Source organism: Eschrichtius robustus, chromosome 7 (assembly GCF_028021215.1).
Source record: "Eschrichtius robustus isolate mEscRob2 chromosome 7, mEscRob2.pri, whole genome shotgun sequence".
Lineage (NCBI taxonomy): Eukaryota > Metazoa > Chordata > Mammalia > Artiodactyla > Eschrichtiidae > Eschrichtius > Eschrichtius robustus.
Window position 1 is genome coordinate 114,248,657 of NC_090830.1, and position 22,604 is coordinate 114,271,260.

General features: G+C 46.9%; 1 protein-coding gene across 1 annotated transcript in view; it reads right to left on the bottom strand.

Annotated features, from left to right (window-relative positions):
* Positions 1-18,186, bottom strand: part of COL17A1 (collagen type XVII alpha 1 chain) — a 43,619-nt gene extending 25,433 nt beyond the window's left edge. The window contains exons 1-15 of the mRNA XM_068549039.1: positions 18,132-18,186; positions 16,189-16,233; positions 15,060-15,164; positions 13,812-13,946; positions 11,794-11,841; positions 10,836-10,871; positions 9,728-9,775; positions 8,208-8,351; positions 6,820-6,978; positions 6,142-6,213; positions 4,735-4,806; positions 3,840-3,908; positions 2,594-2,755; positions 2,139-2,219; positions 952-996 (exon numbers count right to left, since the gene is read on the bottom strand). Of these exons, the coding sequence (XP_068405140.1) occupies positions 952-996; positions 2,139-2,219; positions 2,594-2,755; positions 3,840-3,908; positions 4,735-4,806; positions 6,142-6,213; positions 6,820-6,978; positions 8,208-8,351; positions 9,728-9,775; positions 10,836-10,871; positions 11,794-11,841; positions 13,812-13,946; positions 15,060-15,164; positions 16,189-16,233; positions 18,132-18,183 (1,273 nt within the window). The 5' untranslated portion in view covers positions 18,184-18,186. The remainder of the gene's footprint in view (positions 1-951; positions 997-2,138; positions 2,220-2,593; positions 2,756-3,839; positions 3,909-4,734; positions 4,807-6,141; positions 6,214-6,819; positions 6,979-8,207; positions 8,352-9,727; positions 9,776-10,835; positions 10,872-11,793; positions 11,842-13,811; positions 13,947-15,059; positions 15,165-16,188; positions 16,234-18,131) is intronic.
* Positions 18,187-22,604: the final 4,418 nt, after the last annotated feature.

A 22,604-nucleotide genomic window follows, 5' to 3' on the forward strand; every position in this document is an offset into this window, starting at 1 on the left:
TGTGGGCCTGAGTGAATGTGAGTGGGGCTTTCAGGTTCCTGTGTGGCTCCTGGAAAAAACACAGGGCTGTGGCTGGCGAAGAGCGGAGGTCTGACGATCCTGGCCTTGAGCTGTGTGACCCAGAGAAAGTCACTTAACCTCTCTGTTTCACTTTTTATAAAATAGAGTTCAAAGCTGACCTTTCTTCATGAGATGGATGTTGAATGAAATGAGATAAGGCATGTAGAGTAATTAGCAGAGGATGTAGCAGATACGACCAGGCTTAAAATTCTTGGTTATGAATGTGGATCTGCTACAACCTCCTGCATTTTATTATGCCCAAAGCTGAATAATTCCCATCTTCATGTCTCAGTTCATGCAGCTCTTTCTTTGTAGTCCCCACAGTGCCTAGAACTACACTCAGCTCGTAAGGGGTGGTCAGGAAGCTTTTTATTTTTATTAATTTATTTTTTATTTTCAGTGACAGTGTTTTTAGTTTTTAGTATCTAAAATGGGCTGATACCCCTTGATCGGCTTCTCTCACAAGATTATGGGAGCAAGTGAGGAAAGTGTAAAGGACTGCAGAAGTGTGTGGTCTTAGGGTCACCTTGCAGCCCGTGTGGGCGGGGGGGGGGAGGGGAGTGGTTTGTAAGACACAACAGTAGCCCTGCTGTGCTGCTCCTGCCATGTTGGCAGACTCTGCAGCTAAGGGCAGACCATGGGCACCCAGCAGGGGCAGTGTGGCCCATGAGCACATCTCCTGAGCTAAGCTCCTTCTGCAGCCCTGCTCCAGCCCCCAGCCAGCCCCTCTCCCGCCCTCCACCCCGCTCCCATTGAAGGCTTTTGGGGAAGATCTGTAGAGTTGGGTGGCTCATGCATGCCCTGGCTCCAGGCTAGGGGGCCGTTATCTATTCCATTCACCATAACCAGCCCTTTCCGCTCCAGTCACTGCAGGACCCAGGTCTTACTCACCTGCAGAGGCGGCCTTGCCCTTTGCGGACACGGTCTTCACGTCTCCTGAAATACAAACACCGAGAACACATGTTTTGACTGAGCCTTTCAACTGCAGGAGCCCACAGTCCAGTCCAGCCTGTGCGTGGACTTGGGACAGGGCTTGACGTAGATGTGCCCCCAGGGACCTTGTGGAACAGCCACAGGCAGGTGCAGGAACATCCATTACCTAAGTCCTCACAGATCTCATATTTGCAATAATCACCTTGTTGAAGACATGGCTTGGCAAACAAGTCACAGTGGGAAAAAGCACAGCGTCATAACCTTCTTGTGACCTTCAACCTCTAAAGCCCGAGACATTTTTTGGAGGACCGTGTTAGGAATGACCATGGCATTCAAATAATAAATGTGCCTGTGAGAAATGACTCTTGATTTCCTGGTTACAAGACTGCACACAGGTTCCTAACCTGGGGTGGAGGGAACAGAAAGGCAAAGATGGGCTTGGAGGAGGGCTGATCATGAGTCCTGGAGGCTATTTGACCATTGAGTTTGTGGGCATGTGTGGAATTTTCTGGGAAAACTGTTTATAGCTTTCACCAGATTCTGAAAAGGATCTTTTGGCTCCAAACCCCACCTCCACCCCTAAAATGTAAGGAACTGCTAACTTAGAAGACCTGGCTTCTGACCTTGAGAGGATTGTAACTGATGTCATTTGCATTTTTAAAAAGATGTTCTGTGACTTAACTTTTCTCTTCCTTTACTGACCTCCTTAAAATCAGTGATTTGGAGAGATTCATAGGAACCAGAGCAGTGAAGAAATGTGGTTATCCAAGACAGAATCCAGGTATTTGGGAAGAAAAAAAATAAAGCCAGCAAGTGCTTTGAAAAGCCTTTTTCTATTAGTTCTGAAAATTATGGAGGACAAGTAAGGTGACAAAACAATACCACTGTGGACTTTAGATGTACCATGAGAAGACTTTGCTTCTATAATCAGCACACGTGAATCAACAGGGGAGCTTGTTAAAATGCAGCCTCCAACACAGCAGGTCTGGGCTAGGGCCCAGGACTCTGCATTTCTAACGCGCTCCCAGGTCTCACAGATGCTGCTGGTCCAGGACCACACTCAGAGTACTGAGGTCTTGGGAGACAAATCAATGGCAGATGGACTGGCCGAAGTCAACATGGACAGCAATCAGATTTGCTCTTACCATTAGCTTCTGACATTAGGTAGGTGTCAGTGGTGTATGCAGCTTGCTTTTCCTTTTTTAGGGTGTCCTCTGAAAAAGAAGCTGTGCACACAACCCATGATGATCCCGGATATTCTCTCCCTGCTCCCGCCACCCCACATCCTTTCCCGCTTGTGGAGGTAGAAGTTAGCCTGGTAGGAAGAGGGCCTGCTTTCCCGGGGTTAATCCCCCCAGTCTGGGCCTGTGGTTAGGAGACTTATTATTGCCCAAAGACCCTCTGGGAGCTCTTTGCTGGAACTTCCCTGACTTGTCTGCATTCAAGGCAGACCCTGGGACACCCTATTTGGCAGACATTTTCCATTTGAATGGGATGACTGTGGTTTCATCATCCAAATGTCTCAAACCATCTTGCTAGGACATTTGTCTACGCTGTTTGTCTTTCTTCCAAAACCCAAGTCTCGTGGGCTCCCACGTACTTGCAGTGACACTGGCGGGGGAGGCGGTGAAGACCTTCCCGCTGTCCTTGGTCATGATCAGCAGCTCCATCTCCTTCTTGGCAGGTGTGTTGTCTTTCTCCAGGATCAGGAATTTACAGTCCTTGTGCAAGAGGTCATCGTTCTGGACACTTGTGGTGCTGGCTGGAGAGGAAAGAAGTGGGTGAGGGGGACGGTAAATGTGGAGGGAGAGGAAGAGGGAAGAAATGACCAGAAGAAGGAGAAGAGGAAGAGAAGGAGGGTGGAGGAAAAGAAAGGGTTAGTGGGTGTGTCGGAGGGTCTCCTGCTCTTGCTCGCCGTGGTTACTAAGAAGCGTCTTGGGGACCAGAGACACCCTCCCCTGCCTAGCTGGGCCTGGCCATCAGGAGGTCGGGTCAATGTCAGAAGTGCTGGGGGCTGGCCTGAGGGGCTGCCCCCCACCTGAACATTACAGGGTCTTCAGTGAATGGTCAAAAAGTTGCTGTGTCAGGCAGGCCTTTCTTTAATTAACTGGGTGAGTTCATTTCTAACTGCAGGTCTCAAGTGTTTGCAGCCTGGGGGCACTTTTCCTGACCACTCCGTCCAGCGTACATACACGCCTGTCTCTACCACCTCATTATGTCGGCCCTTCAGTTATGTGTCATTTCCTGTAATTATCTTGTATACTTTTTCCACTTGCTTGTTATCTGCGTCCTCCACTGGAACTGTCAGCCTGGTGAGGGCAGGAATCTAGCCTCCTTTTCTATGTGTGTAATCCGGGAACTCAGAACACAGTCTCACACAAAGCAGGTGCTCAGTAAACAGTTTTTGAATGAATGAATTGTTGAATGGAGGGAAACGCACCAGGATCAGAGCAACGGAAGAGATGGACACATGACTCGTGGCAGCCTAAGTTGATAGATTCCACGGGAACTAGGGAGGGTGCAGCAGCTTCTGGGGGGCGCCCTGGCCCTTGTGATGGGTAACCAGTAACCAGGCCAGGGGCTTCCAACAAGGGTGGGGGCTGGGGTGTGAGTGCCTGACCCTGGGCAGGTGTGGAGCTTCCTGGCCCCCTGGGACAGGAAGGCCAAGGTAAGGTAAGGGGCATACCCACCTGCCCACTCCTGGAAACAACCAAGAGGCCCTTGGGGTGAGTCCCATTTGCAGACCTCAGACCACCAATGGGTTATGTCCCCTCCTGCCATGTGTCACTCAGGAACAACTCTTCCTGTGTGCCAGCCTGCCCCCAGCAGCTGGGGACAGCACTCACCCGTGGAGGTGGACACCCCAGTGCTCACAACGGCAGGGCTCTGGGGCATGTTTTTCTTCACACCATACGCTGCAAGAGAGGAACCTATGAATGAGCAGAGCCAGCATAGAAGGGCAGCTCCACGCTGGGTGGAAGCAGCCTGACCCACCCTGGCAGACAGGCATCCTCCCCAGGTGAGAGGAAGATATTGGGTTGGCCAAAAAGTTCGTTCGGGTATTCGGTAGCATCCCAGACGAACTTTTGGCCAACCTGATAATAATGAACAGAATAATAATGAATAACGGAATCAACTCTCTCTCGCCTTGGGAGCAGCAGTGAGTTTAGGTGAAAACTTCTGTGATATAATCCCCATCCTTGGAGGACCATTCCAAAGTCCACCTCCCCCGTGAAGTCCTCCCAGACCCTCCCACATCTCCTTCCCTTCTGAATTCCTTCAGCTAACACCTGCTCTGCGCAGCTTGATTCATGCTAACAGGATCCCCCAGATGTTTCATGTGTATTAGACTTTCTACTCCAACTTAACAGTAAGCAAGTTGAGTGCAAAGGCTGAGGCTCGCACCTTTTCTGTCCACCACCCCCCCACCCAGGTGCACTATAAAGTCAGCCAGATGATTGATTTGCAGTGACAGTGGGCTGTCAAGGACAGCAGTGAGACATGGGGATATATAGGAGACACCCCCAGCACAGGCTCCCACTCATGTCTGAGCCAGCACATGATTGAGGTTGGCATCTCTGGGTCGAGGTGTGGAGGGTTGTTTCTTTGGTGGGAAAGGTCAATTGATTTTTAGGGACATTTTGGCCCCTCTAATTCCGTTGTTGAAAAGGGCTATTGTGAGTTATAGCTGCAAAGAGGCGTTATTTCCCAGTCCCTAGGCTCCAAACCCCAGTTACGGACCTGTGGAGGTGGTGGCCATGCCATGGGACAGGGCGGGTGAACTGGGGGCCAGATTGTTCTGCATGCCAAACACTGTGAGAGGAATTGAGGACAGGTGAGTGCAGGTACATAGATGAGGCCCCCCAGGTTAAGGCAGCCAGCCCCAGGAGCCCCCCAAACCACTTTCACAAGTAATGCCTTTGCATATGACAGAGATCCCAGACATTCTCAGTTCCCACACTCTCACTGACACGGCAATTTTTTAATACCCCACCTCCCTACCCCAGGCAAAAGTTACTAAGCTCCATTTATTGAGTAGTTAGGGCCACAAAACTTAATAGCGGTAGTTTGCATAGGGTCTGTTGTTGTATGCCTCAAAATTTTAAAATATCCCAGGGGTTCCCTTCCCTGCAGGACCCTTGGGTGCCTTGGTGCACAGTGTGGGAACTGTGGATACAGAAACGATGGAGGCTAAGAAGCACTGACTAAGCAGGACCCTAGTTTTCCTCCTTTCTTTTCTTGGCTCAAACACACAAAACTCCCCTCGTCCCCATTATGATTTCAAAGGCTGGTTATTTGTTTTTAACAACGTGCAGAAGCTCATTCCTCCCCAGGTAACAGCTTCTCTTATTCCATCCTGTCTAGAGTTTGGGGCACAAGATCATGGATCCAACATCAGCCTGCCCTCCTCAGTCAGGACTTTGCAAAGTATTGATTGAATAGCAAAGGCAGGAGGAACAAAGCATGAACCTGGTGTCTTCTGGGCTTGTGGGACTCTAGTCAATTGGAGGTGTTAAAATCAGAAGCCAAGAATACCAGCCAAGGAAATAAGGAAGGCCCACATCACCGTATTCATTAGTCATGATATCACAGAGAGGAGGCAGATTGCTTTAACAAAAGATGTGGGCGGATAACTTATTTACATATAGGCTATTACGATGTATGTGGAAGTAGAGTGAATACATACTTCCTTAAAATGATCATATGTTTGCCTTGGACGTTAAGCAGTAACATTATTGAGCCCCCAAGGAACTGCGATATTTATAAAAAGATGTGAAGTTAAGCTCTTTCTGAATTAACAATGCTTTCCACCTGAAAATGTCCTGAGCTCTGCCTCACTTGGCCCCTTTATTTCCATCTCTCCACCTCTCCCATTAAGTAAGGGGACCAGAGCAGAATAAGCACGTAAGTGTGGTCTCCGGCACCCTCCCCCTTAGCCTTTTCCCTCTTGGGGACTGAGCCGTGTCTCCTATGGAGGGCAGGCTCTGTGCCTTCTGACGCAGCTCCTTGGCTGCTGATTCCATGTTGCCATGGGCGTGGAGGAATTCCTCGAGCTCTTGGTCAGGAAGAACATCCTCCCTACAGACCACTCCATTTTCCTCACTAGGCAAGAGCATCCCTATTTTTTTCAAGCTGGCAAGCACTGACCTGAGGAGCTGGTGCTGGTTCCAGTCTGCAGAGTTGGGGAGCAGGAGGCCATGTTATTTGGAACTCCAAAGACTGCGGGGGAAGAGGAAGGCTGGTGAGAGGATGTCCACACAGAACAGGGGCAAAGAAGCACCGGAAGAAATGCCAACATTGCATTGTGTTACATTTCTGTTTTTAGGAAAAACCTGGGCTCTTGCTTTGCAGCACGGAACCAACCAGTAGTCTGTGGTGTGCCTTGGGTCATAACAGCCAATGGGCGGTCACAGGTTGGTGGGGTTTGAGTGGACATCAATTCCAGCCAAGCCCCTCTTGTTAGTGACCATTTTACAGAGAAGGCACTTTAAGCCCAGAGAAGTTAAATGACCTCTTAAGGTCACACAGTTAATCCACATGGAGTGAAACTAGGTTCCTTACATTTGTTTTCATGTTCTTTCCCATTACAGTTTTTTTTTTGGATACACTGTACCATGTAGTCCTTTCCATAGGGGACCCACTGGAGGAAATGCCACAGAAGTTGAATTGAATTGAAGTTCCAGTGGAAAAATCTTGGGATGCTTGGCCACAGAAAGCCCCTCTAAGAAGCCTTGGGGATAGCAAATGCTGGAGGGGTCAATCAGCTCCATCGTAAGGTGTGGAGGGTTTAGGACTGGGAGGGCATGTGCACTGCGAGCCACGTACCTGATCCTGCAGAATAGGCGTTGGTGTTGAGGAGGGATGAGCTCTGGGCTGTGACGTTGTTGTGATAGGTGCCCATAGAGGACCCTGCCGGCAGTGTGGAGGACCACATGTGGGAGGGAAGGTTGGCGTCCAGGTTGGTTGTGTCATAGGTGCCGGACACTGGAAACAGACATGCCCGATCACACCCCAATGAGAGACAAACCCCCTGTGTACTGGGGGGAACCAGTGGGCTTGGTTTGCCAGGACTTTCCTGGTTTTAGCCCTGAAGATCCCATGCCCTGGCAACCCCCTCAGTCTGGGGTGAACTGGGGCAGTTGGTCATCTCACTTCTGTTTGAAATCTCAGAGCTGGTGAAAACCTGATCTCTTGGGTTAGAAATTCTTGTTGGCTCTTGGTGAAATCTGAGGTAGGTAAATTTTGCTCTGCGGTCCACCCATTTCTCCTGCTAAGCCCCCTTCACCACCTCCTGCTGTACTGTTCCCACCAACAGTCTCTCCCTCCCTCTGTTGCTGACTCCACCTTCAAAGATGCCGTGGACCCGTGACTCCCTTACAGTAGAATTCCAGGCAGACAGCAGCACAGGTAGGGAAGCCCTCGGTCCCAAGGCCACGCTGCACGGGTGGCAGCCTTCTCTGGTTGAACCCTCCTTAAACATTCCCTTGTGCCAACCAGACCCAAGGGGCACTGTGCCCCCAAGAGGGGCTATGGGTGCTTCTTCAAGTCTGAAGTCAATTCTGCCTATTTCTTATCTGAGAGGGAGTCAGCCACTCAGGTCACAAAGTACCCTGAGGTTTTGGTTCTACGTTGCAAAACACAAGATCACTATCTCAAGACGGTTTTTCTTCAGTAGTGAATGAGAGGAAAGCTTCACCTCATAGCAGAACTGGCTTCTTTCCTCATCTCCCCCCAGAGACCTTGCCCTTGGTAGGCACGTGATATATGAATGCTGAACTACACTCATCCTGCTTGACTTCCCCCAGAGGCCCTCACATCCATGAGGGCAGTGGCCGTGTCTATCTTGCTCATTTCCTTTCCTCAGTGCCCGGTGCTTGGCACATAATAAATGTTCATTGGATGAATGAGTGAATGATAGAAAACACTACAACTTTCCCCGATAGTCTTCATTCAGGGAATCTGGCCACCACATTCCCAGGACATGTCAAGAATCTCTTGGGAGAGAGTCTCTAGGATCTAGAGCCAGACTACAGCCAGCACATAGAATGGTTGACCAGACCGGGGTGAGAAGGGTGCAGCCCACATTTTCACGCTGCAGGAAGAGCAATGCTCAGGGTTTTGTGAAGTCTCTGCTACAGCCTGAAAGGCCTGCCTGGACACATCTGCCACCTTGTTCCCTTCCTTCCACAGCAGCTCGGGGCTGTGGGGCTTACCTGACTGGGAGCTCGCTGTCACCACTTTGGTCTCCACGGTGCCTTTCTTGGGGATGGGGAGTGTGTTAGAGGAATTCCGGGTGGGGCTCACGCTTGCTGATCGGCTTCCCTTGAGCAAACGCTTGACGTCATCCAATTCCGTCCCTGTAAAGGAATCCTCCACTTTTTCATCAGGCCCAGGATTCCTTCCTGAGTCCAACTGCAGTGGGAGGAACATTCGCGGCACTCTGAATACTAGGGAGGACGAAGCATCCACTTCACCCGCCGGGACATTTTTGGTTAGCCTTATAATTTTTGCCTTTTGTCAATTCATAGCACTGATTAACCTGGCATTTTGTAATATTAGTGGCCACATAAATACAGTGCCTCTACAAGGAGGTCAAAGTTCTCAGTACATATTTCCTAATTAGACCTCATCAGACACCACAGGGAAGATTCCGTGGCTGGAAGACACTGTCATCCTGGAACATTTACGCCCAGGACAGCTGGAGCACCAGACCCCTTGAAATAAATGCTTCAACAGCGGTCTCATCCCAGGTACAGGATGCCTCAGGCGTTGGGCCCCTGACCTTGTATGCTCTGTCGTGTCAAAAGGAATTTGTGGCCCATAACTCTTAGATATTACACTGCTTTCCTGTGGGTTAATTTCAAGACCCTCCGGCTGATATAATCTGTAGCGAGGTGATTCAGTGGAGTGAGTACCCCGTGCCTCCTGAGGTGGCAAACAGAGAGGAGGGAGGCGTTGTGCCAGGGCAACGCACAGGACATCTTCAGACAACATGGCTGGAGGACTGCCCAGGCAGCCCCTCTCCCGAGAGCTCCATCCTTTGTGCTCAGCACCCCGAGCCTGGAAGGACTCAGGTGAGACAGCGTCAGGCCTGGAGTCAAGCCCAGGCCCTGAGCTCTTTGGGCAAGTCCCAGTCTCTGATTGCTGAGCCACTCGACCCAGATCTTTCTCCTCCTAGTCTTCGTACTTGGCTCTTGCCCACTTGGGCTCATTTCAAAATGGCAAACAACAGGAGTCCAACACAGTCAACAGACAGAGACTGGGAAATCCTTGACATTCGAGATCAAGTTCAAACTCTCACACTCTACTTCTGAGCCTTCTCTAAGCTTCACCAGCCCCACTGCATCCCCTCCTGCTCCTTTTCCTTCAGTCGCACCGAACCTTCCTCCATGTCTCTGCCCTTCCATCTTGCTGAGTCTACCTGACCCACCCTTCAGTCTCCCTTCAAGTGACTGACTAACCCGGGAAGACTCCTCTGGCCCCCACTCCCTCAGCTCCCTGAGCTGTCACGGTTGGTAGGTTTACTGTCTCCCGTTAGGCTGTGAACTGTGAAGCATCAGGGACCATGACTGACTCAGCTCCTCACCCCCTGCACCCAGCCTGGAGTCCCCGTCACAGAAGGCCTTAGACCTGTCACTTATGATGGAGTGACTGCACACACACACGTGCACGTGCGCACACACACAGCAGTAGCCCTGGATTCCTGGATCCTTCCCAAGACCTGAGCACTTACATCGGGTAGACGGGGATGCACTCTGCAGTCGAACTCGGATCTCGCTCTCTGTACAGGGGAGAGATGGAGAAGCTGTGAATGAAGGAGCTTGGCTCACAGTGCCTGACACTGAGCTCTGAGCGGCAGATTATCTTTGGGCTGCTCTGCAATCTGTGTCCTGGGAACAGAAAAGCTAGGTGTGTCCAGAAAGAGTGCTTAGAAAGAGGTGTCTTCTCCCCACCCCCCAGCCTGCCCACCCAGGCGCCTGGAGCAGAAACGCCAGGCTGAGCCCCGAGACTCCATCACAATCGGCAATAACCAGCCCCTTTCACAGGGCCCACTCCGCATTGCCAGAACCAAGCCGCTCTCCTGCCTCCAGGGTTTCTCAAGCAATAGCAAGACAATTCTAAAGCCTGTAGTGTTTCCTTAGCCATTCTGGACTCTTTAGGGCAGAAAGTGGGCGATTTAACATTATTAGCTTCAGGTGGAGTATGGGCATCTATCGGACTATCAGCCTAAAGTTGTAGGTGGTCGGTATGTGCCTAACTTTCCAGTTACCGATACAACCAGGCCCCTGGGAAGTTTAGACTGGTCATTGAGAACTCCCAGGGCCTGTGAAGAATTCTGCCTTCAATACAGCCCTCACACGTTCCTTGCCACCCTCACCGGATATATCAAGGGCAGCTTTCTCCAGGACACATTCCCTCCTAGGGCCTTATCTACAGGCAGTTGTGGAGAGTGCAAAACTCTCATGGAGCCCTTTGTCCCCTGGAACAATGAAAAAGAAGGGCTTGTGCTCATTTTTTTGCTGCATGAAGGCAATTACAGCACATCTTGTTAAAGTCACCCAGGAGACTAGGTGCGAAACCAGATGTGACGCCAGCACCTTCAGACAATCCACAGCAACGCAAACCACTCCATGTACTTGCTAGGTCGCTGTCAAAATCTACCCTTCCCACCCTCTTGGAGCCAGCGGAAGGTGCCCAGATGCTGCAGGCTCCTTGAGGGCAGAAGCCATGGCTTATTCATTCTTTACACCTCACATTTCCTGGCTCACAGCTGGACACACGTTAGCAGCTCAGAAAATACTGGTTGAATGAACTGAACTGAATCCAGCAACAGAGCTCACCTCGCGTTTGGCTCCGTCCTCTGGTTGAAGAAGAGGCTGAGAAACAAAAGAAAGTAATGTTAGGCATATATAAGAGGTGGCATGCTGAATATCTGTGACGTGGAGGAAGACCTATCTGGGTGGGAGGAGGAGGTTGTTTTCATAGTGCATTTATATCCAGATAGAAGCCTTAATGTATGGTGGGTGCTTAATAAACGACGCCCACATGGCCAAAGGGCAGAGAAAGTTTTGTAAGCCTCAGTGCATTTAGGGTGTTAAGTTGGCAAATGAATGTGAAGTTGGCTCACACTTAGTGTTAACTAAGGAAATTGTTTGGCGCATGATCCATTGGGACTGGCTGACCACACTGATCAAACGTATCAAAAGACTGCCAGGTCTTTCCCTTTCCAGGTCTTTTGTTAGAGGCTGCCTTCGTTTTCCCACTGTATGCAAATGAATAAATGAAATTATAATCACTGTAAAATCAACGATCATATCATAAATTCATATGCACAGTGAGAACCCAAGAATGTGGACTAAAGATTTAAGGTCATGTGAAGATACAGCCTAGGGTTTCACTTGGTTAAAAATGCGTCCCTTTGAGACTGCTTTGGAGGAGGTGCTGGGATTTTGACATTTGCGCATTCTAAGCCCTGCTTCCCCTGTGCAGGGAGGTCTCTGTGGGTCCTGTGGAAGGAAAAATCCTATGACTGTTGCCTGGCCTGAGGGCTTATCTGTCCAAGCCTGAGCCTTGTATGAATAACTTGCCATTTCACGAGCAAAGACTTATGACAGCAAACTAGTGTGGCTGACAGTCCCCTTGAGATGCTTCAGGATAAAGAGCAGGGAAAAGAGGTCAGCAGAGGTCAAACTCCTCTAGAAGAATCCACTTAACTCATCATGTTAACTCATGATGTTCCCCCTCCATCCCCGCCAGGCATGTTTGACCATTTCTTCAGAAAAGAAGGACAGGACATACCGAATTCCTTCCGCGGGTACTCAGGGGAAGAGTTGCCGCTGGAGCTCCCTGGAGAGAGGATGAAACACTTAGTACAAATGGCCCCTTAAGCCCAAACAGCTTCCGAGAGAGTGGGTCCTTTCTGAACCTCTGCAGCCTGGATGTTCAGCGCCAGATTTAAACATGATTCGCCCCGTGGATGTGCTTGTGGCACTTCCTTCTGGTCACTGATCTACTTTGGTGGGGCAAGGTTTGAGCAAAGGAGAGCAGGAAGTTTTCGTTTCCTTTTTGTTTTCACGTCCTCGACTGCATTTGCCCTATGCGGTGCTGACGCCAGCGACCCGGCTCTGATCAAATGAACGTGCTGTCAGCACCAGGGGTTCTCTGACTCCATGCAGCTCGTTCCAGATGTGGGCTTTGTTAAATGAAGAGACAAGCCCACGTGCCGGCAGAGCAGCAGGAAGCACTGTGGTGACCCCATCCACCTGGCCTAGATTTGGGGCTCTCCCTACCCCTGGCAGCCGTGGGTCAAAATCATTTACTGGGTTACCCATCCTTAATCTTGCTTCTCCATCATTGGTACCCATATCCATTCACTCTTAGACCCATTTGCCGCCTGGCTTGTCTATTTCCCACTAAAACTGCTTCTGCAGATCACCAGGAACTCCAGTAACCTTAGGAGCAGGACCCAGATGTCTTCCTCTCGCCTTCTCCTTCTTGATCATGAGCTTCCTCTCTCTCTCTCTCTCTCTCTCTCTGTGACTTCAATGGCATCGCCATTGACTCCTCCTCCTTTCTGTGATCGGGCTCTTCTTTCTCCATCTTCCCCCAACTTTATCTTTCTATGCTCCCTTCTGCTTTTAAACTCTTTCCTTGGCCAACTCCTTCAGTTTTCCAACCTCTACTAACAACTCTTTGTGAATAACCCCAAACCGGGTGTCTTGCCTTGACTTCTTCCCTTAGTTCAAGTCCTATGTGTCCCACTGCCTGCTTGGTACCCCCACCAGAAAGCTGTGCCAGCAGCTCTACTTTAGGACAAAATAACTGAACTCATCCACTGGGAGGCCTCCACCTGGCTTCCCTGCTTCAGTCGTTGGCACCACAATGAACCCAACCACCTGTGTCTGAAATCTCAGTAGAATCACTGACTCCTTTTTCTCCCTTCCCTCCAAAATTGAATAATTGACAAACCTGTCAATTCCAGCTCTGCAACACCTTTCACTCCAGGTCCTCCTGTCCGCTCCCATTGCTACCACCGCAGTCCCGGGCAAAGTTCCCCTCCCCGGATTACTGATCGCCTCCTAACTTGTCACCGTGTTCAGCCTCTTCCCGCCCTATTCGTCCTGAGCATGGCAACCAGAGTTCCAGTCCGGGACCACAGATATGATGGACGCTTTTGCTCAGAAATCTCTGTGGCTCCTCATTGTGTGCAGAATAAAGCCCAAACATCTTGGCCTAGCACCGAATCCGAGTCTTTCCCTCTCTCTTCACACAAGTACCACTGCTGCTTGCTACCTGAGCCCTGGGCTCCTGTCTTCGCTGTGCTGCTGCTCGGGTAAAAGCTCTCCATCGGGTAAAAGTCTTACACATCATGAAGGCCCAGCTCACATGCCACCTCCCACATAGCATCTCCCCTGAAGACCCATCTGGAAATGATAATCCCCTTCTACTTTACATTATAGTTTTCTTTATCTGTCATCTTAACTTGTCTATTAGATTCTAGGCCCTTTGAAGACAAGATCCAGGTCTGATTCATTTAAGCATCCATCAAGGCATTCTGCACGGCATTAAACGCCTGGTAGATAACTGATAAAATACCAGTTGAAAAAGTGACTAAATGGATAAATGAATAAATGAGGGGTGGATAAATCAACAAAATCCCCAGCTAACCCGAGTCCATAAAAGAACTGAAACAAGAGTGGAAAGAAAGGTGGGAAGGCCCAGGTGAAGACAGGTGGCCGAGGCTTCAGTCTTCAAAGGATGAGAGAAGTTACTGAGGGAAGAGAGTAGTTCTCTCTCAAAGTCTGTGGGACCGGTACCTTCGTATGTTCCATGGCGGGTGACGTGAGTTTTTCTCTCAAAGGTCGAGCCTGGTGAGTTGGGCAGAGTGGAGGCCAACTCACCAGGGGCCCTCCTGTAACTGGAGGTAGAGGCATTGCCTCGTGTGCTCCCACCTACAAGAGGGGAAAAAGCACAGACCCTCAGAGCACTACACAGATTGACATACGGTTACACTAAGTGCACGCAGACTGCTCCTAATAAAGGAGGGCCCTATGGAGGGGCTAGAGGACTTCAGGAGAGCACGTCGAAAGGATCCACCTCAGCATTCCCGCGGCTGCTCAGAAATGGGAGATGGAATTATTGCTACTGGAAGGTAGGGAGGTCCTTTATGTCTGTGGCCAAAGTGCACGGAAATGGAGAAGCGGGATGTTTCTTGGGGACCTGGCCTGCAATCGTAGCGCACTGCTGGGTAGACCAGAATACAACCCCACGTGGAAGTATTCCTCGAGAGGTAAGGGCAGGCGCTGCACTTGGTCAGCCCAGCTGTTTGCCTGTCTTGGGTCTTTTCTTTAGTGTCATTCCAAGATTTTAAAAATGGCTTCAGAGGTAGTGTGTGTGTGTGTGTGTGTGTGTGTGTGTGTGTGTGTGTGTGTGTGTGTGTGTGTGTGTGTGTGTGTGTGTGTGTGTGTGTGTGTGTGTGTGTGTGTGTGTGTGTGTGTGTGTGTGTGTGTGTGTGTGTGTGTGTGTGTGTGTGTGTGTGTGTGTGTGTGTGTTTCCCTGCTTTGTTTTGTTTCAGTTTGAAAGCTACCATGAAAGAATGTTTCTTTGGGAACAACTGGGCCTGTGTTGGATGCTTGCCCAGTGGAAACGCACAAAGTATGGGTTCATACGTCAGCAGATTTCCTTAGCACAGTAACTCAATCATTAAGTTTCTTTTGTTGTTGTTAATTCAAATTGTAAACCCTCAGACATGCACACCCTTTTCTAAAAGAGATGGCTTAAAGAGAGTAATTCAGTGGGAAAGGAGTCAACTCCCCAGGAAGCCTTCTTAATTAATTATTGTTATTTATACTGGGGGACAGAATGATAACTGATTTCATTTTAAGCAGGCTTCAAATGTGGATAATTCAAAAGTCTCACCTTTGGGGGGATGTGTGTCCTTTACACAGCTCTTTGGGGTATTTGGAACGGGTGACAAACAGTGGTAATGGTCTCCCTCCATGCAGGACTCTCTCTCTCCCTGTCCATCTGCCCTTCCCCCAGCCCTCACACCAGCAGGCACTTACTTGAGTTTATGTAGCCGCTGCTGCCATGCATCAGGCTCTGTTTCTCCTGCCGGCTCCCTCCACCAAGAGAGCCTGTTTTAGCATAGCCGTTGCTGGTGCCCCCTTCTGCGGAAAGGAGGAGCAGGTGACAATTTACAAGTGGAGTCAGGACAGAGGGTTTCCTCGTTCCCTGCCCCTCGGAAGCCTTCCCTGGCTTCTCACCCACGAGGCTCTTGGTTTGGGGCCCCTTTCCCACCTGCACTGCACGATACATGCTGCCATGCTCTCGGTTTGTTTGTTTTTGATAAAAATGTCAAGAGCAAATATTCTACCCAATTTACAAAGAAAGTTCCCTGGGTGGAGCATAGCAGGTTGCTGATTAGGAAAATTTAAATATTTGAAAAGTCAGCAAGTGATGAAGACGCCTTGAGGCCAAGGCCTGGGTTGGGCTTGCTTTTTTGGAATGCCTGGTCGGTACCCTGGACATGGCAGCCACTGGAAGTGTTGGAGGGATGAGTGAGAGCTCTGGGTTGCTGGTGTTTCTCCTGGCATCCCATCATGCTCCAACCTCGTGTGTGGATGGAAGGATCTCCCCACTCCCCACACTGAGCCAGGCTTCCCGAGAGGTACAGGGCTAGTTTGAGGGCTCAGATCTCCATTATAGAATCCACTAACCCTAACAACCTTCCGAGAAAAAAGTGGATTCACACAGAAGCCTGGCTGTGGTTCCCTCCTCCCACCCCAGGTCCAGGCTGGATAAGATTTCTGAAATTTTAGTGTCTAGATCAGGCAAACGTATAGAGACAGAAAGTAGATTTGTGGTTTTCAGGGGCTGGGGAGAAGGGAATGGGAATGGGAGTGACTGCTAATGGCCGTGGAGGTTTTTTCTGAGTGATGGAAATGTTCTAAAATTAGATTGTTGCAAAGGGGCTGCATGACTCTGTACATACACTAACAACCATTGAATTATACACTTTGAACTGGTGGATTTTGTGGGATATAAGGTAATTTCAATACAGCTGTTTAAAAACAAAGATTTCAGATATTTTGGACTTGCTCAACGGGAGAGTGAGTACCCGTGGAAAAGGTTACATGTGGAGCCCTTCACACAGGCCTTACTGAGAAGAAAGCTCTCAAGATGGTCACTTACTTGGTGGTAAGGACGTAAGTCTTGTAGTTATCATTTCCGTGATAACTAGAAAAAGACAAAGAAAAGATGAGATCTTAAGTAATGTACTGAAATCTCTGTACTTTGGCAAGGTCTCACATCATTCATAGGTTCGGCACATTAAATTAGGTTCAATATAGACTTTTACACACTTGTGCTGTAAGGTATTTGATCTGACCCACTGTAAAAGCAAATAGGTGCAATAACAATAGGGCTTAATGTACCTGGAAAATAGGTTTATATCCCTTTGGTACCAAAAGTAGTTACCCACTGATTTGAACAATGAGTTGTCTTGCATTAATGTCTCTCATATAACAATTATATCTAGTCCAGGCCTGGATTTGCCTTTGAAGGAGGGTCAGGCCCTCAAGTCACTCTCTTTCTCTGCACTGTCCCTTCTAAATGGTCACCCAGTCCAGCTGAGGCCAGCATGTCATCCTGGCTGATAACACTGTGATGCGAATAATTACCTTGAACCTCTTTATGAATTTGGGGGTGTCTCTAGGACATCATAATTCATTCTAAAATCTTCAGGGCCACCCCTGAGTGTGAGGAGGTATAGGAAGGAAGGGGGTCGGTAAGTCACATTTGGTGCTTGGACAAATGAACATCCAAGACAGACCTGAAGAACCAGTCCCTTTGCCTCCCGAAATTGAGAAGACTCCAAGTGATGGTGAGTCTACAGAGGTCACAAAAGCTTCTGGTGTTTTTTAAAAACACCAATTAGAAGAAAGACCTCTTGCCTTCCTGAATCACTCTCTCCTCTACAGCAGCATGGGGAGGTGAGTAGATTCCCGAAACCATAACTGGGCCAATTCTGTGCTCTAACTGTGACCATCACCAACCACTACCTCCCTCTGGGTTGGACATCAAGGAGCACCTATCTAGCTAAGGTCGCTGGTTTCTAAAAGCACCCTTCTCATGCACACGCCCAAGCATATTCATACGCGTGTTGTGTATGCACGAATGGTTGGTGAAAGGAGAAAAGGATGAGGAAGATGGTGGGGCATGACTTTGTGCTGCTGGCAACTGCTGCATCCCACACCGGTCTTACTGCACCCACCCCTCACCCTTTCCTTCTTCACCCTGCGTGTTCCTATTAGTTTGGTTGTCTTAGCAGCAACATGGGGTTATGAATGGAGCGGAAGCAGCATTCCATGCATAAAAGGAAATGGTTTTCAGACTAAAATGGCAGCTTGATTTGAATAATAGTCCTTGAGCTTTCACTAAACCTCTCATTGTGTGGACCTTTGGGATTCTATCACACATAAAAATAAATTCTTTCTTAAGCTAAAGTTCCAAGTCTGTGGAGCCAGAATTTTTTATTGGCAATATATGAAAGTCACAGGATAAATGAAAGAGTTAGAGCTGCTCAGGGGATATTTTAAATGTCTCTGAGTTTATTAGTTGGGCAGTTTCACAAAAGAAATGTGTCTGTTTTCAGTTTTCAGTGTAGACTGCAACTGTGACACCAGTGTGATTCCAACTTTGTCCCTGCAATAATGGGGATATTATTCTTTTGGATTTCTGTTGCCCTGTATCCCTAAAAAAGAACACGGTTAAATAAGCTGTTGCAAATTCATTCAACAGGATATTATGAAACCATTAAAAATGCTGGTCATAAAAACGGTAACATAGAAATGGTGGTTTTCATCTTTGAAGAAAAAGCAGAACACATTTTGATTACAAGTGTGTTAAAAAAATCAACAAAAGACTTCTTATAGGAAGAAATAGTCTATTTAGGAAAACATTTAAAATGATACAGTGGGAAAAAAAAGCAAAAAGAAAAAGCTAAGAAAAAAACTAAAAACAAAAACATAAGAAATAGAAAAAAAGATACAGTAGTTGTGGTAGAATTAGGAATAAATTATTTACTCTTTCCAAAAATTTTTTTACTTTTATAATGACACATATCATGCTCTTACTTCTTTCAGTGACTTCAGTGCCATCTCGTTTGTTCTTCTTGGTTACATCCATACCATCGCCACCTACGGAAAAAGCCAGAAACCATGAATAACCATGTCTATGACCATCACTTTTCATAAGTGTAGGTCCCTACTATTCAAGCTGAGAACCAAAACTTGATTCCTAGAATTCAAAGCATAATTCCTTCGTGTGTATATTTTTTTAACAAGAGTCATTCCCACTTCCTGTATCAGTGAGAGAGTAATTTAATAGTTCCACCTTGGATTCTACTCCTTTGTATTGGGATTTTTTTTTTTTTTAATTGAATGGAGACACCATAATTTATCTCATTCCCCACTGATAAAGATTTAAGTTGCTTTCAACTTTATTTAACTTTTTATAATGGAAAATATATACAAACAGGGAGAATAGGACAATGAATATCCCTGTTCCCATAATCCAGCCACAACAATAAAAAATTCATAACCTCTGTTTTTTAAAATTTAAATAATTTATTTATACAGCAGGTTCTTATTAGTCATCCATTTTATACACATCAGTGTATACATGTCAATCCCAATCGCCCAATTCATCCCACCACCACCCCCCACCCCTGCCGCTTTCCCCCCTTGGTGTCCGTACGTTTTTTCTCTACTTCTGTGTCTCAATTTCTGCTCTGCAAACTGGTTCATCTGTACCACTTTCTAGGTTCCACATATACGCATTAATATACGATATTTGTTTTTCTCTTTCTGTCTTACTTCACTCTTTATGACAGTCTCTAGATCCATCCACCTCTCTACAAATGACCCAATTTCATTCCTTTTTATGGCTGAGTAATATTCCATTGTATATATGTACCACACCTTCTTTATCCATTCGTCTGTCGATGGGCATTTAGGTTGCTTCCATGACCTGGCTATTGTAAATAGTGCTGCAATGAACATTGGGGTGCATGTGTCTTTTTGAATTATGGTTTTCTCTGGGTATATGCCCAGTAGTGGGATTGCTGGGTCATATGGTACTTCTATTTTTAGTTTTTTAAGGAACCTCCATACTGTTCTCCATAGTGGCTGTCTCAATTTACATTCCCACCAACAGTGCAAGAGGGTTCCCTTTTCTCCACACCCTCTCCAGCATTTGTTGTTTGTAGATTTTCTGATGATGCCCATTCTAACTGGTGTGAGGTGATACCTCATTGTAGTTTTGATTTGCATTTCTCTAATAATTAGTGATGTTGAGCAGCTTTTCATGTGCTTCTCGGCCATCTGTATATCTTCTTTGGAGAAATGTCTATTTAGGTCTTCTGCCCATTTTTGGATTGGGTTATTTGTTTTTTTAATATTGAGCTGCATGAGCTGTTTATATATTTTGGAGATTAATCCTTTGCCCGTTGATTCGTTTGCAAATATTTTCTCCCATTCTGAGGGCTGTCTTTTCGTCTTCTTTGTAGTTTCCTTTGCTGTGCAAAAGCTTTTAAGTTTCATTAGGTCCCATTTATTTTTGTTTTTATTTCCATTACTGTAGGAGATGGATCAAAAAATATCTCGCTGTGATTTATGTCAAAGAGTGTTCTTCCTATGTTTTCCTCTAAGAGTTCTATAGTGCCCAGTCTTACATTTAGGTCTCTAATCCATTTTGAGTTTATTTTTGTGTATGGTGTTAGGGAGTGTTCTAATTTCATTCTTTTACATGTAGCTGTCCAGTTTTCCCAGCACCACTTATTGAAGAGACTGTCTTTTCTCCATTGTATATCCTTGCCTCCTTTGTCATAGGTTAGTTGACCATAGGTGCGTGGGTTTTCCTCTGGGCTTTCTATCCTGTTCCATTGATCTATAGTTCTGTTTTTGTGCCAGTACCATATTGTCTTGATTATTGTAGCTTTGTAGTATAGTCTGAAGTCAGGGAGTCTGATTCCTCCAACTCCGTTTTTTTCCCTCAAGACTGCTTTGGCTATTCGGGGTCTTCTGTGTCTCCATACAAATTTTAAGATTTTTTTGTTCTAGTTCCGTAGAAAATGCCATTGGTAATTTGATAAGGATTGCATTGAATCTGTAGATTGCTTTGGGTAGTAGAGTCATTTTCACAATATTGATTCTTCCAATCCAAGAACATGGTATATCTCTCCATCTGTTTGTATCATCTTTAATTTCTTTCATCAGTGTCTTATAGTTTTCTGCATACAGGTCTTTTGTCTCCTTAGGTAGGTTTATTCCTAGGTATTTTATTTTTTTTGTTGCAGTGGTAAATGGCAGTGTTTCCTTAATTTCTTTCAGATTTTTCATCATTAGTGCATAGGAATGCAAGAGATTTCTGTGCATTAATTTTGTATCCTGCTACTTCACCAAATTCATTGATTAGCTCTAGGAGTTTTCTGGTGGCATCTTTAGGATTCTCTATGTATAGTATCATGTCATCTGCAAACAGTGACAGCTTTACTTCTTCTTTTCCGATTTGGATTCCTTTTATTTCTTTTTCTTCTCTGATTGCCATGGCTAGGACTTCCAAAACTATGTTGAATAATAGTGATTTGATTCCTAGAATTCAAACTTGAATTCAAAACTTGATTCCTAGAATTCGAAGCATAATTCTTTCATGTGTATATTTTTTAACGAGTAATTCCCACTTCTTGTATCAGTGAGAGAGTAATTTAATAGTTCCACCTTGGATTCTATTCCTTTGTATTGGGATCTGTTTTTTTTTAAAGGTCTAATTGAGCAGGCTGCCCCCTGCTGAATGTTAAAGGTCTTACATAGAAGATCTGGTGCCCTGACTATAAAACTTCCGCTTTTTGCCCAAGTAACACATAGCTGAAGGAAATCTGTCAAAGCACATGGTACTTTCAACTAATTCATTTTGATGTATCCCATAATGTTCAGTGCTCTATATGGAGCTTTACGAATACAAGACATTCATGCTTCATTATTTAGAGTTCGGATGTGAGAATGATGTTTGATGGATTCAAATCAGGATAAAAATCATAATGGTCATACTTGTGTGGAACTTTACACTTCTTACAACATGAAACTTTCTCTTTGTAACACACCAGCCCTACTATGCTTATTTACAGACACAAGTAGTGAAAACATGAAGAAAATCAGTGTAAAATCTATTGAAATACATAGGAAAATATTTGTACATGTCATCTATGTTCTCCCTTCACTCTTACTCTGTGTTCTGGGTAGAAGAATCATTGAGATCTTGTCTGCTGTGTCCTGAAGCCTGGATGAGATGAGGCAAGGCTGACTTAAGGGGTGGGGCCGGGCTGGGGGGTGGGGGAGGAGCGTGATTCAGGCTTGAACACACAGGAGACCATGGCAAGGATCCCTGACCAACTGGGTGCGTTTGGCTGTAGTTCCCAGTCTCAGGCTCTGCAGGGACTTGAAATCTGGCTTTCCCTGTGGTTTCCTCCCAGCCCCCCAACCTTCCCTTCCTCCTAGTTTATTTTTTGGATGCAGTTCAAATTGGATTCTAGAATTCTGGAGCAAGCTACTTCTGCCCAGGACAACCCTTTCTTGAACGCTTTTAGTCTTTTTCTCCTGCCTGGTGACCTTAGGGTCTACTTATCAATTAGGTGCAATGGGCACAATGCCTAGCCCCGTCACACTTTCAGGGACCCACAAAAATGTTTGAACTTCTTTTTATAATTGAAAGGAAAAATGAACACAATCCAACCTGGATTATATTCTTTCAATGCAGGTTTTTTTGTTTTTTTGTTGTTGTTGTTGTCATTGCTTGTTTTTTTCCTGGAGGCAGGACATCCACAAAGGCAAAATTATCTAGGGCCGACAGAAGTCCAAGTGCAGCCCTGGGTGACTTTCCCACTGAAAATCAAGACCGCACAAGACCAACTGGTCAACTACCCAGGGAAATTCACCAAGATCCACACACTTAGCATCAGGGCCTGATTGAATGTGCCAACTTTTTGCTCATCAGAGTTTTTTAAATGCAGCAAGGAATGAGGCATCGTGGAAAAACTCCTGGCTGCATCTGAGAAGACACAGTTCTTTGCAGGTATGTTTCCCAGAGCCAAAGAGCAGGGGCTCCATAAGCAATTTAACAATGGAGTCCAGCCTCATTAGAGGGCCAAACTTAGCCTGTGACTGTCTGCATTCCAGCTATTACCTGTATGACTTATGTCACACCAACCTACCTACAACCTGACATGCTCTCTGAAATCCTTTGTTTAAGCATTAATTGCCTTTGGTACCTCTGAAATCCCTCTCCTTTCCCCCCCCCCCCCAATTGGTCATTAGCTGTGAAGCAGGAGGTATTTTGGAGATCAAACGTTCAAACGCCCCTGGCTGCTGGTGGGGAGCCACCTAGGATGGCACCTGAATTGATATGCAATCTTATCCTGAAAGGAACTGTTTATAACAATCCGTGGAAACTTTAACTTCCCACAAGTTATTGCTTACTATGATCCTTTAATGAAAGTTGCTGCCGGCAGCTATAAATTTGGGTTTGGCTGGGTTGTTTCCACTTGTAGCCAT